Source organism: Onychostoma macrolepis, chromosome 18 (assembly GCF_012432095.1).
Source record: "Onychostoma macrolepis isolate SWU-2019 chromosome 18, ASM1243209v1, whole genome shotgun sequence".
Lineage (NCBI taxonomy): Eukaryota > Metazoa > Chordata > Actinopteri > Cypriniformes > Cyprinidae > Onychostoma > Onychostoma macrolepis.
The window spans coordinates 12,675,270-12,689,127 of record NC_081172.1 but is presented as its reverse complement, the minus strand read 5'-3'; the positions used below and the strand labels follow the sequence as shown (position 1 = coordinate 12,689,127).

At 36.4% G+C, this 13,858-nt stretch overlaps 1 protein-coding gene across 1 annotated transcript; it reads left to right on the top strand.

The window, feature by feature from the left end:
* Window positions 1-1,938: 1,938 nt before the first annotated feature.
* Window positions 1,939-11,219, top strand: calb2a (calbindin 2a). The gene is made up of 11 exons (XM_058751530.1): window positions 1,939-2,517; window positions 5,584-5,660; window positions 6,696-6,785; window positions 6,973-7,053; window positions 7,711-7,767; window positions 8,248-8,325; window positions 8,736-8,791; window positions 8,889-8,928; window positions 9,010-9,063; window positions 10,460-10,531; window positions 10,614-11,219. The coding sequence occupies exons 1-11, from the start codon at window positions 2,424-2,426 to the stop codon at window positions 10,728-10,730; spliced, it is 816 nt and encodes a 271-aa protein (XP_058607513.1). The 5' UTR covers window positions 1,939-2,423; the 3' UTR covers window positions 10,731-11,219.
* The last annotated feature ends 2,639 nt before the right edge of the window (window positions 11,220-13,858 follow it).

The following is a 13,858-nucleotide window of genomic DNA, read 5'->3' as shown; positions in this document are numbered from 1 at the left end:
ACGTTGCTTTCCTATTAAAAAAATTAGAGTTCAGTTCATTTAAATTCTACTTCCTTGCATTTAAATTGAAATTCTGTTTTCTTTTGCAATTTAAAATCAATTACAATCCATTTAACTGGAAAAGAATTCTCTTCTCAGTGTTGTTTTTCTTTGCAAACAGCTAAACCCACCTTAAGAGCATATTCTATAGTCAATAAATGCAAGTTGCAAACACCAGCTGTTTGTTGATCCAGATTTGCACTCTAAAGCTCTTACTAAGTCTACTAGTTTTGTTGGACAAGGTCAGGAAACTCTCAGTCAAACATGTCAGTCATCACCTTTGACCTGACTCAATACGGAATTAACTTAAGCGTCTGTTTATTCAAATAATCAAGATCAGTGTTCCGATGCCCTGACCGCGAAGACAGTCCTCATAAGCCACTTGCTCTCTACGGGACGTGCGAAATGTGATTATGTGTGTGGATTTTTAATTAATCTAGCCCTAGTTGAGCCATTTCCGTCAAACAATTGTAATTGGCATTAAAGCTGTTGGCGTGTCGCATGGGCTGGGTGCTTACACATATTTGGCAGCAAGGGCGCAGTAATTATTGCTGAGTTCTTGGGATCCCTGCGGTAAGTGAGCATTACTTTTCCCAATGCTCCGTTCCCGGTTCCTATGGAGCAGGCAGCAGTATGCATGCATGACTGCGGTGGGATAATTAGCCTATGATGCTGCGGGCTCCACAGGGACAGATGTCTTTTATCACTCTCTGTGATTGCAAGCACCTCTAAGAGGACAAAAACTATATTCACAAACAGTGTGAGAGATTTGAATATGTTGATGAAGAAAAATAATATTTCTTCTGACATATTTGAATGTTCAATGGTGCAGAAATGATGTAACTGCATTTCCATTAACACATAGCCTGCCCTACAACTGCTCTGTACTAGCTCATATTATACTGCCAAGCAGCATATATTTAGAATAACTGGTTAAAACCGTGTTAGAGTGTTTTACAGTTTTTATCACTCTACTGATCAGATTATGGGAGTTGGCTTTTTCTCTGACTTCAGGTTTGCTCGTAGAGGGGTTTCTCTCATAAATCAGCAGTGAGCTGGAGTGGAGGAATTACAGAATGAAGAAGAAGAGGAAGTCTCTGTCATTCTGCTTCTCTCATATACGCAGCTTCAGACCGGCTTTCAGTCTTCAGTCAGCTTGGTGACACACAAAGCTTGATTTCTGCAAGTGAAGGAAAATATTCAAAATACCAAGAGACTTTAATATTAATACCAAGAGATATAATAAGGAAAGGAGACACTACATGACTTTGGCATCATTTAGCCTAAATCAACATAGAACACAATGGAAAACTACAATGAAGCTGCAACAACACTCAATGAATATAAAGGGAATATGAACCAAGCAAAGCAGCAACGAGGAGAATCACAACATTACAAACATTTATTTGAAGCAAGAAATAAATGAAAAAAAGACAAAGGTACAAGACTGCTTTCGCAAGGGAAAGAAAAAATACAGTCCCGTGAAGCATTTCGAATTACATTAATCAAATTAAAATGATGGAGAAATCGAAAACTATTCATTTAATGTTGTTGTTTGTATCTATAGAAATAATATATTTTATGTTCACTGCAAAATATGCACACACACACACACAAATATTTTTGAGAGCATAGGGAGACTATTTGATTGCAGTTCTTTAAGGGAATGGGTGGAGCTAAAGATCTATTTTGGCACGCATTGCTTGCTGCAACTCTGATTGGTGGAACGTTCTGTCAAGAAAATGTGTTCACATGTCATATAAGAAGACAAGGGATGTGGGGATGGGGGCACACGTGAATTCAAAAATAATAATAATAATAATTCCATATAAAAAGAATGGTCCATTGTGATTTCACCGTGACTTTAAAGGGTACTGCCCCAGTGACAGCTTTGTGCGTTAGTTCAAACGGAAAATGCATTGGATGCATAAAAATAAAAGTTGCACTGAAACAATTTTCCTTTACACACGTACAAAAATATAATAATAATAAAAAGAAAAAAGAGGGGCTTTTTAAAAAAAATATTATTGGGATGTTCCTGGCTCCTCATTCCATATAATATGTAGGCTATCAGTCACAATATGCATTGCAGAACGTTGAATAGCTTACATACAGTGATTCTGGTCCATCACATGTATCTGTGGAAGCATCTGTGGAGCTGAGCATCTCCAGCAGCTTTCCCAGCACGTGCGCGAGTGCTGAGCCATGAAACAGTGATGCTGGAACTACTGCGCCACCCGCATGAGCGCCAAAGGATTGCAAGCACTCAGCGCATTTAAAACCCCCTGCAAAGCACTGGGGGACTTACAGTGCGAATTTGACTCTGACTGAGTAAAAGTTCGCCCGGGATTTTCTTGTGGACAGTAGGACAGATATAGAAAAACATGGCAAACAAAGGACAGCAGCCTCCCTACCTTCACTTGGCAGAGCTGACCGCATCCCAATTCCTGGATATCTGGAAACATTTTGATGCAGACGGTGAGTACAGATGCGCCGTTTATTCCACGGATTAGGATTCTGAGGAAGAACTCATTAAGTCATAAATGAAATGTTATCATTAAAATAGCATGAAAAAAAAAGTTTGACGCTAACAGTTTTCAAAGAAAACACTTGTGGGGCTAAGTAACTAAAGAATTTGATAGATTTTACGTGCGAAATAAAACAAAATAGATCAAAGAAAGTTAAAAACGACAATCTAGCATTTATGATCTACTGCAAGCGCTAAAGCAGTAATAATACATTAGATTGTAGAAATAATATTGTGAGGAACTGATAACTGATATGAAAAAAATACCTGAAAATGTAAAGGCTAGTATAGGCTATAGAAATACTAAAGTCCCTTTAGGCTATATATGAATCATATACTATCACGTCATTTATTCATTCAGCTTCTTAGTAGCCTACCCTTCTTGGCACAAATCAAGAGCAGACTTTGCTCACCATTGCTATTATCTTATAAGCAATTAGCGTACAATATGGCTTAAAATGCTTTGATAGATACAGTTATTAGTGAATAACTGTATCACGCGTCCAGTAACTCCAGATGGTGCTCCATAGTGTCCCATTGGTGAAATTACTTTTACTCAAGTACTATCGCGGAAAAATATAAAAAATGTTTCAAACCGAGGCTATTTCAAAATTTATTGAACTTCTCACGTCGTCGTCATCATTTTTGTGCATCATGAGCGCGGTTCGAGAAAGTCCACTTTCTCCCACACCATCTATTCCCATGTGTTTTTACGCATCCTGGGGATCTGTCACTGACTGCATCTCTGTTGGGAAGATGGGTGTGTGTCAAGGTCCTCATCACCTAGGACATCTCCTGAAGATCACTTACAGGAAGCTCATCGGATATTATTCCTGGAGAGTTAGTAGTTGTCTTACATCCTGCAATATCTGAAGCTGAAAATATCTCATTGACTAATTATTTATGTATTATGAACATAATCGTATCCGTAGGGCAGATGTTATCGTTATTAGCAACTTGGTTCCGGTTTCTTTCCTGTTCGTTTCCCGCCGAATGCACATTAGTGGAATACAGAAGAAAAAAGAAAAAAAAAAAGAAGTTCGATTAATTTATGGCATATTTAACCTAGAATATCTCAGCTATAAACTTGCAACAAAGAGAAAAATAAAATAACCTCAGAGGAAACGACAAAACAAACGGGTAGTGTTGGTTCACAAAGTTCCTTTAAAAAACACGTCTGTAGGCTACATTTATAAAACAAACAACACAGTCATCATTTATGAGTTTATTGAGTAGGCTTCTTCTATCACAAGTAGCCCTATATCACGAAAAACTTTCGTTTAAGAGAGTTAACGTTTGTGCTGGGGATGAATCAAATCAGTTCCTTGAAACGAATCTTAAAAAGCGAAAACTACTGATAAATATTCCATTAGAAAGTCGAAGGTGCGCCGTCTGTCAAGCTTATGAGGAAATAATTATGATATGTTTAGTTCAAAAGTAACCAATTAATAACTGCCACAAAATTGGTTTTAAGAAATTGACTTGAATTATGTTTATTGAGATCTCAGTCCATGTCACTACAGAATATCTTCTAGAAGATATCTGAAAAGCATCTGGAATTACTTTCCATTAAAGATGCTTTACCACTCATTCATGTGGGTTGATAAAAATTAAAAAAATGTATTATGATAAGTTTGGATTTATACATTCATCACTGCTTACTGCAACTTAAGTGAGTGACACATTTTGTTGTGTCATAGTCCAAAATGGCTTCTCCAATACATCAGTTCTATTTCCAAGATGGCTGACCATCCTGCAAACAATGTAGATGTGTAGAATAATGATGATAACAGCATAGGCAGAGCCAACAGGCATAGAATTCAATATGGTGGAAATCAAAAAATGAATGGTCAATGAATGGCTTATAGGCAATATGGCCTATGCATAAGTTAGGCTACATGCCTAACTAATGCATAGGCCATATTGCCTACATGCAACTTGGAATCAACAATCTGTACACAATGACATTTCCAAAGACCAGGAGTTCAAAGCGTATGGAAAAATTGAATTCATTGTAGGAAGAATGAATGTTCATATTATCTCTCGAAATGTCAGAGCAATTATATCGACACCAGATGGCAACATAGTCATTTCCTGCATGCTCAGCAGGATTAATGCCTGTGTAAACCATAATTATTAAGTATTGCACTCAACAAATTAGTAGATTAATTGTTCTGTATAGATCTCTGGCAACAATCAATGCATGTAGTGTTCATTCTCTCAACTCAATAGTCAGATCAATTGCAAACACACTTTTAAGACTGCCTGTCTTCTTACATACAGTATTTTCTCAGCCATGCAGTGATGGTATTTCGCATAATTTATGAATAGAGATTAACCATGAGTCGTGTGTCCAGATGTCTACAAATGCCACTCTAATCCACAGGCAAATTAATCAACAATCATAGTAGTTAAGACTAAGACATTTCAAACATTATGCCTTTGGGAGAAACACAGATAATAGAACAATACTTATGAACTCATTGTAGTTCTCACTTCACATAAGTTACAATCTCTGTTGTGATGTATTAGGCCATACACACAAAATCCCATTTCAAACACACATACTCAAACGCATAATTCCTTTGCATGAAGGGCCAACTTCCTGGCATGGGAAATTACCCCCAGATGGTAATATTACATTTATTTGTGGAGGCGATTTAAAATTTCAGCAGTAGCATCAAGAAGAATCTCCTTTTCGTCTTTTCAAATAAATGGCTTTAAAAGGCTCATACTGTAAGGCCTCCAATTAGAGGAAAAATGGAAAAGAGAGAGCCTTCAAAGCTTAACTGGGAGACTAGCCATCAAAAGTTTTTAATTAAGAACTGTGTTACTTGGATTTGGGTGCCAGCCAACAAACCAATCAAGAGTTAACCAGCTTCAAAGCATACATCTAGGCAATCTCATTACTTAGCATTTCAGTTGAGAGATGGTAGTTATCTAGTCATATAATTACAAACATTATTATGGATTAAGACGTCTCAGTAAGTACTGAACCATACTTCCTTATATTGCAGGAAATGGCTACATCGAGGGTAAGGAGCTTGAAAACTTCTTTAGTCAGCTGGAGATTGCACGGAGAGGGGCTGGTGTGGTGAGTATACAGACAAGCAGATTTAACAGAAATACTTCTCATTAGGAAGCACTGTATCTTCCAAACTATACTGCAGAATACTCAAAGCATTGAGTAAACTTCATTGTGCTCAAACTGAAAGATATATTGTGAGATTGTTACTCTTAGCAACTCAAAGTACATCATCAAAGAAGCTTAAAGGGATAGTTCACCCAAAAAAAAAAGAAACTTCTGTCATCATTTACTTCCCCTCATTTCACTGACAACATTTTATTCTGTGGAACACCAAAGAAGATATTTTGTTTTGGATCCCTTTGACTTTTCTTTTGAAACATTCTTCAGAATATCTTCTAAAGTCACACAGGTTTGGATGAGGTGAGTAAATGATAACAGAATTCACATTTTTGGGTGAACTATCACTTTAAGATATTGATGGAAAGCTGCTGTGTGCTGGCTCAACCAATGGCGTGATTTGGGGGCGGGTCTGCCTAATTGGAAGAACTTATTTTCAACAAATATTGATCTAATATCACTAATTCTACCACTGTAATTAAAAAATAGTCGAAAATTGGAAAAGGTACCACCCAGACATTTTCCGTTACATTTACATTTTAATACACAACGCAATGCAATGCATAATTCAAAATATGAGGAAAACAACTGTCAATACACACAATTCAATATGGAAAATTTCTTCATATTAAAACAATACTTTGGGTCCTAACTTTCTTAGAGTGAACCATGTGCAAATCAAATATATAAAAACCCCAGATGACTAGGCAGATGGCTTACAGGAAAGATAGGAAAGGAGATTTTATCTTCATCCCTGTATGTTCTGCAATAAAAAGGAGAGAGCCTCACAAATGGTCTCATAAAGTTAGTAATGCTATTATCTGCCACACTAGTGGCAATGAATATGGCACAAGGCAATGCACAATGTACATCACTTATAAAGTGATAGCTTTTTCCTAACCTGAGAAGCACAAACTGAATAAAGCTTTTCCAATAAGCAAAGAATGAGAAGAAGATTCATCTTGTTGTGCTTTCTTCAAACAGGACCCATCAAATGTAGCCTTTAAAGAGAAGATGACAGAGTTCATGCAGAAATTCGACAAGAACAAAGACGGGAGAATTGAGATGTCTGAGGTAGATGAGCACATCACTTAACACGTCACCGACTCTGCTGTTGACAAGTTATCAGATTGACCCCAATTATCCCTGCATCCCAGAAGAGGAACTCTCTAAACCCACTCATCACTTTAATCAAACCTGTAACTTATTGATAGAAAAAGCTGTATGTGTGTCTAATCCACTTATGTACACTTTCCAACAGCTGGCTCAGATCTTGCCCACAGAAGAGAACTTCCTCCTGTGCTTCAGACAGTTTGTGGGATCCAGCACTGAATTCATGGCTGTAAGTGATGATGCAACTTTTTCATTTTATAGATCCGTGGTGATTTGGATGTATATTTATAACACAAAACTCCTCCTGGGGCGCCATACAAATATCCTCCCTACACTCGTTCATTACAATCTAATATGCATAGCCAAATACAACATTTCGGAGAGTCTGATCATCAGAAATTGACTGCCTCAATGATGCATTATGTCAAGTTGAAGAGAGAGTGGAGCTAAAGAGAAAGGGAAGCTTTTTAATCATCCAGTGTGGTAGGCAAGCCTTTTAAAGGGCTAGAATGAGTAAGTACAAACTTCTATTTTCAGACTCATGTATTATAGATGTGCTGCTGTAATTCTCTGTAGACCTGTAGAGGGAGGCATCTATCTTTGATAAGAGCCTGTGATGGAAACAAGGCCAGCTGCTAGATTAAAACATTCATTAAATGGCATTTCTTGCTCCTTGTTCTCACAATGCACAGCTGCTTTGAATAGAAAATACAGGGTGTATAATGAAAAAGCCAGTGTAATTAATGAAAGAATAATTTGCCAATTATTTCCTCACCTCCGCACTCCTATTCTTCTCATTTGTCCAACCTGAGAGATATTGCATGTATAGTTGTATGCTGTACTGATTAAACAGTTACGATATCTTTGTGTTTGTCTGTATCTGTAGGCCTGGCGGAAATATGACACAGACCGCAGCGGCTTCATTGAGGCTAATGAACTTAAGGTAAATGTTCTATTACTTTCCCTGCTGTGGCCTTCGCAACAATCCTGAAAAGAGTTTTGAAAGCCACTAATGTGATGAGGCAGATGGAAACTATGCAAATCTCTCTGGATTTGGTGGCTGGCATCCAAAGAGAGTATACAAATCACTACATTTGTAAACAAAGCAAATGAAGCAATGCTCACTGAGGAGATGATGACCTCAAAGAAAGTAAAGCAGATGTCACTAACAAATAATGTTCTTCTTAAATGCTTAAGTGGGTTCACAAACCAAAACAGCAGAGGGTTTTTTAAAAGATAATTATAGAAATTAAATTAGAATTTTTTTTCTTGTTTAATGGAATAAATAAACACATATATGTATATGTGTGTAAATATATATATATATATATATATATATATAACTTTAAATCAATTATTTCAATTTAAATTGTTTAAGTGTATATAAAATCATTATATTCTTGTGATTTTTTACTTCCTACAGGGCTTCCTCTCTGACCTGCTTAAAAAGGCAAACAGACACTATGATGACCAAAAATTGCAGGAATACACACAAACAATAGTAAGTCAGTGTCTTAAACCTCCTCGTGCCTTATCTTTATTAATGTCATTTATTTTTAATGACAAGAAGCTTTTACACAATAACAGTCATTTAATTTTTAACACAAATATACAACTTTAAAGCATTTTCACCTTAAGATTCTTGAGTTGTTTGCCACCATGCTTGCACTGACCCCACGGGTTGTGTCTGCACTCCAGCTGTGCTAACATATGCCCACTCCTTAAGGCCAGGGACAAACTTGAATTATTCCAAGGCAAGCCTGCTGGACAATTGAGAGCCTTGGTTGTCCTCTACCCATTGTGAAGAACAAATTAAGTAAAGATATGATGTGCAGCAATAGGAAATATTAATCTGATGCAGCATTTCTTAATGTGTAAACATTTAAACTGAGCCGTTGTCTCCCTTTCTAGCTCAAGATGTTTGATCTGAATGGCGATGGGAAACTGGGTCTGTCTGAAATGGCAAGGTTAGAAATGTTCTGACAATATTTAAAAAAAGAAATATATTTTTCAAATCACTTTGTAAGACACATGAATCACAACCATGTTTTTGTTTATTTTAAGGCTTCTGCCGGTTCAGGAGAACTTCTTGTTGAAGTTTCAAGTAAGACCACAAGTTTTTAGCCCTCGTAAGCTTCTTGAGGTTAAATATTTTTGACACTGAAATGTTTTAATTGCCCAACAGGGCGTCAAGCTGACTGCTGAGCAGTTCAACGTCATCTTTGCATACTATGATAAGGTAATGTATAATTCAGCAAGAACAGCGTAACATCTTTTGCAGGGCTTTAGGGTGTTGTATAGATTTGCATGCACTGCCGCAGTGTTGCTGGAAATCTGATCTTCCCCTCCTTCGTGTGCGCCTTCTGAATGCAAAACAGCGTCCCTGTTCACCTGTGCAGGTAAATGAGCAGAAGCACCTGCATCTGTTTTTCTGCCCACATCTTCCAGCTTGGTGGTATCATCATTTGGAAAATGATTTAAAATGCAAAATCAGAAGCACATTTACAACAGTTTAAGTACCAACCACTAGTAATTACAGAAATCCCAGTGAAAATTGCTGCAAGATGAAAATTGCTATTTAATGCGGAGCTACCACAAGTTCATAATTAGTCCTTCTCCAGTTAACTTACACAGACCAGGCATATGCCCTTTAGGAAGGCAAGATTACGTAAACCTTGTTCTATATAATCAAACAGTCTTAAATTAAACGTAATATCTGTGAGCAAATAGAGCCCATTAGACAACAGCACCCACTCAACTAAACTAGAGGCTTGCAACATTCAGCTATGAAATGTAGGCCACATGAACACAATGTGTATGCAATGTTAACATGTAAGTTTATGTCAGAGTTATGATTAGTTTAGTTGTAATTTTGTTGTGTGTTCGTTTCTTCAGAAGTCATAATGCCTTACTGCTGTTATGAAAAATAGAGAGCGAAACATTTCCCAAGCCATCTGAGCACTAATATGTCATAAAACAACAATTCAAACAGACAGGCCTTTGAAAAAAAAAAACATTTCTGACAGGGTTTCAGTCACTTAACAGTCAGTAAACATTTAACAATTATTGTTACAAAACAATGAGGTTTGACAGATACTATGTCATTGAGATGCTATTTTAGTTCTTATTTTATATTTTATTTTCATTTTTGTTAGTTTCATAAATTGTTGTTTCTGTCATTTGTATTTAAATAGTTGTTTTAATATATAGCCTATAGTTTTGTTAATTTTATTGAATTTATTTATTAATTTTCATTATTTTATTTCATTTCAAAGTTTATTTTATTGTAAGGAAGATTGTTTTTTTTTGTTTTAATTAACTAATAACTCCATGTGACTTATTTTCTTCTATGGGACGCAAAACACAAGATCTTGAGTTTATGTGAGATGAATGAATGAGTTGATCCAGTTCACAAAATGATTCACTGAATGATTCATTCACAAATTGGACTGAATGATTTGGTTGCAACAGCTGGCAGTTAAATTTCATTGTGTATTATATGCCTCCAGAGGACTTTAAAGCCTAGAAAAGAGAAATCAGTATCCTCCTTATTTGCTCCACAGAAGAATATTCAGAAGGTTTTATGAACTGTAACAAACAGAATTATATGATGTGTGTTGTTTTCTGCCTTCAAGGATGGAAATGGCTATATTGACGAGCAGGAGCTGGATGCTCTCCTGAAGGACCTCTATGAGAAGAACAATAAGGTGAGATAAGAAGGATTCTAGCATTGGACAATGACAGATAAAGGAAAGCAATCCCTCAAATTGTGACTGTGTTTAACCTCAGGAGGTGGACTCTAAGAGCCTGAATGGTTATAAGCAAAGCATCATGGCACTGTCAGACGGGGGAAAACTGTACCGCACAGAGCTGGAGATTGTCCTTTGCCGGGATCCCATGCTGTGAATCGAGGCTTCCTGACCTCCATCTCAGCTCTGTTCCAGCTGCCTGAATACTGTAACCGTGTGCATGTGCCGGGCACCCTGTTCCCCTCCCATCCCCCTCTCGAAATCAAATTCTGAATGAGTGTGCACAGGAAAGCACAAAGTCTCTCCTCTCCCCTTCTTTCCTTCCCTTTCCCACACCCCGATCGCCACTGCTTTCCTTTGCCTACAATGCTACAACGATGCCCTCTGCTCAATTTCTAAACTATATATTTCAAGAAGAATCTTTCTGAAAGAGTAGCAGATTAATGGTATAATATGGTTAGATATGTGATATATTTATTTGGAGTGCTTGGCTTCAAATTCTTCTGGTTTCTTCCCTTCCGTTTGGTTTGTTTTTGACCTCATTTCATTTCATTCCTGCCCAATTATGTTTGGGTTTGTGGTGTTTTTTGGCTGATACTGTTTAAGGATGTAACTAAGAGCATTAATAAAAGTTATGTGATATAAATTTCCTGTTTCATCTGTTTTGTTCATTCTAGGGAACAGTTTTTTGTTTGATAATTCAAATGCTTGAATGTATTAAAAGAAATACAACAGCAGCAGGAATATTTCTTTTACGGAACATCATTCATTCTTTAAAAATGCCCTCTGTCGCATGTAACCTCTTACGCAAGCAGTCAGTTCCTCTGTGATGTGCTGGATGGAGACATCACATTTCGAGTAAAAATCCTTCCTAATTGTGTCCAGATGCATTTAAACCACATTAAATAATTTATCTGCTAGACTTTCCTCTTACATAGCAAGAGTTTGTAGAAATTCCTATCAATTAACCATCAGAACATGAATAATTAATCCAAATGCAGTTTTGGTTTTAGAAATGGGGATTCTCTACACTGTTACCGTTGCTCTGATGTACGCGGATGATTGAGAACAAAACATTTAACATTTATCTAATCTGACAAATTCTAATCAATTTAACATTCTATGTAATACATTAGTTCTAATAATTTAGAAAAAACATTCCTATATCTGATGACTATTTTAAGCAAAAAATACTTATAATTAATTGAATGTTATAATTATTTTTCTTAAACATTTCTGCATAATTTGCATGCAAAAAAAAAAAAATTTGCATGCACTTAAGTGTGAATCTAGTTAAAAGCAAATGAACTATAAAGGAAAATAATAAGCTAAAAAGGTTCCTCAGCTCTAAAGATTTTGCTTTTAAAAGATATTAAAATCTTTGCCCTTCCTTTTGTAGCAATTGAATAATTACCAGAAAGCATTCAGTCTGGTATGTCTATATTGTAATTGCCAGAGCAATGAATTAATAAATGAAGAGAATTCTGTTCTTTTATTGATGATGTTTAAATATAGCTACTGTGAATTTAATGAGGAAATGAGAGCGGATGGCTCAATTCTCCTCCGTAGCATTTCTACACTACACAAAATCGGAACAAGGCTATGTTCTTCAAAAAGAAAACATTGTTTCCTAAAGGTAATGGATGCTAATTGAAAATCCTTAATTATATATTGGAGGCCTTTGAGATGCCTTTGAAGACTTGATGAAGCTTATCCGGGTATAAGAAACATTTAATGGTGCACCAATAGTTCAGAACAGCATTGGATTAAATTAATATTTGCACTAATTCATAAACTTTTGGTTGCTAGCAATTGCAACTTTCCCCTATCATTTCTGTGTGAATGAATGGATCTATTTCAACTGAAATGTATATTTTTAACAGACACTAAATAAAACTGGAGCATATTTTACGGGAAAATACTATTTCAGTCTTTTTATTTCAAATTTCATGTTTAATTCAGTGATTTTTGCTGCTTCTTTGTCTTTATTAATAATCATTCATTCTTTAAAAATGCCCTCTGTCTTACCCAAGCAGTCAGTTCCTCTGTGATATGCTGGATGGAGAATGATAAAAATTTAAAAAAAATTATAAAAATGTTTATCATTATTTCCAGGCCTCCAAAATACTCTCCAGCCTTTGTTGAAGAGTTCACAGAACTGTTATCAATGATTTCCTCAGAGTTTGACTGTTTTGATATTGCAGGGGATTTTAATATTCACATAGATAATGCAGAAATCAAATCTACAAAAAAAAATATAACTGTTTTAAACACTTTTGACCTGATTCAGCATGTGCATGGACCCACACACAATCGTGGACACACTCTAGATTTACTCATCAGTAGAGGTCTAAACATTTCATCCATCATTATTAAGGATGTAGCACTATCTGATCACTTCTGTATTGTCTTTGATATATTGATCTCTGTTACCACTGAATCTAGATCTGTCTCTGTCAGAAAGAGATGCATTAACGAGAACACTAGTGCGCTATTTATGAAGGCCATATCTTCAACACCACACATTTCTGCAGACTCTGTTGATCTTCTCCTGGATTCATTTAACTCAAAAGTTAAGAATGTTATTAATGATATTGCTCAGCAAGAAGACTGGCAGACAAAAATCATCTTGGAGAAAATCAACAGCAGTTCAGAGTATGAAAAGACAATGCAGAAAAACTGAGCGGATGTGGCAGAAGACGAAACTCGAAATTCACTGTAGCATCTATAAAGGCAGCCTTCATGCTTTCGATGTGGAACTAGCCACAGCTAGACAGACCTTCTTCACAAACCTTATAAACAGTAACTTAAACAACACTCGCACTCTTTTTGCTACTGTTGAGAGACTGACAAACCCCCCCAAGTCAGATTCCCAGTGAAATGCTCTCCGACAGCAAATGCAATGAGTTTGCTTCCTTCTTTTCTGATAAGATCAATAATATCAGAAACAAGATTGGCACATCCTCAAGTTATGCAGAGGTCACACAGATTCGACCGCAATTTCAAAAAGAAGAGACTATGTCTGTTTTTGAAGCAACTGATAGCAAAATTTTGGAAGAAATAGTACAGCACCTTAAATCGTCAACCTGCTATCTTGACACCCTTCCTTTTTTCAAAAGTGTGCTTAACTGTTTAGAAGCAGATCTCTTAGAGGTGGTGAACACCTCACTTCTTTCTGGGATTTTTCCAAACTCCCTGAAAACTGCAGTTGTTAAGCCCCTTCTGAAAAAGCTCAATCTTGATAACACCATGTTGAGCAACTATAGACCAATATCAAATCCTCCT

Excerpts from the sequence above, each read along its gene's own strand:
- calb2a (XM_058751530.1), top strand. The coding sequence starts at position 2,424 with ATGGCAAACAAAGGACAGCAGCCTCCCTACCTTCACTTGGCAGAGCTG. Across the intron at positions 8,326-8,735 it reads AGGAATACACACAAACAATA|CTCAAGATGTTTGATCTGAA; the intron begins GTAAGTCAGTGT and ends CTCCCTTTCTAG. Across the intron at positions 8,792-8,888 it reads GGTCTGTCTGAAATGGCAAG|GCTTCTGCCGGTTCAGGAGA; the intron begins GTTAGAAATGTT and ends GTTTATTTTAAG.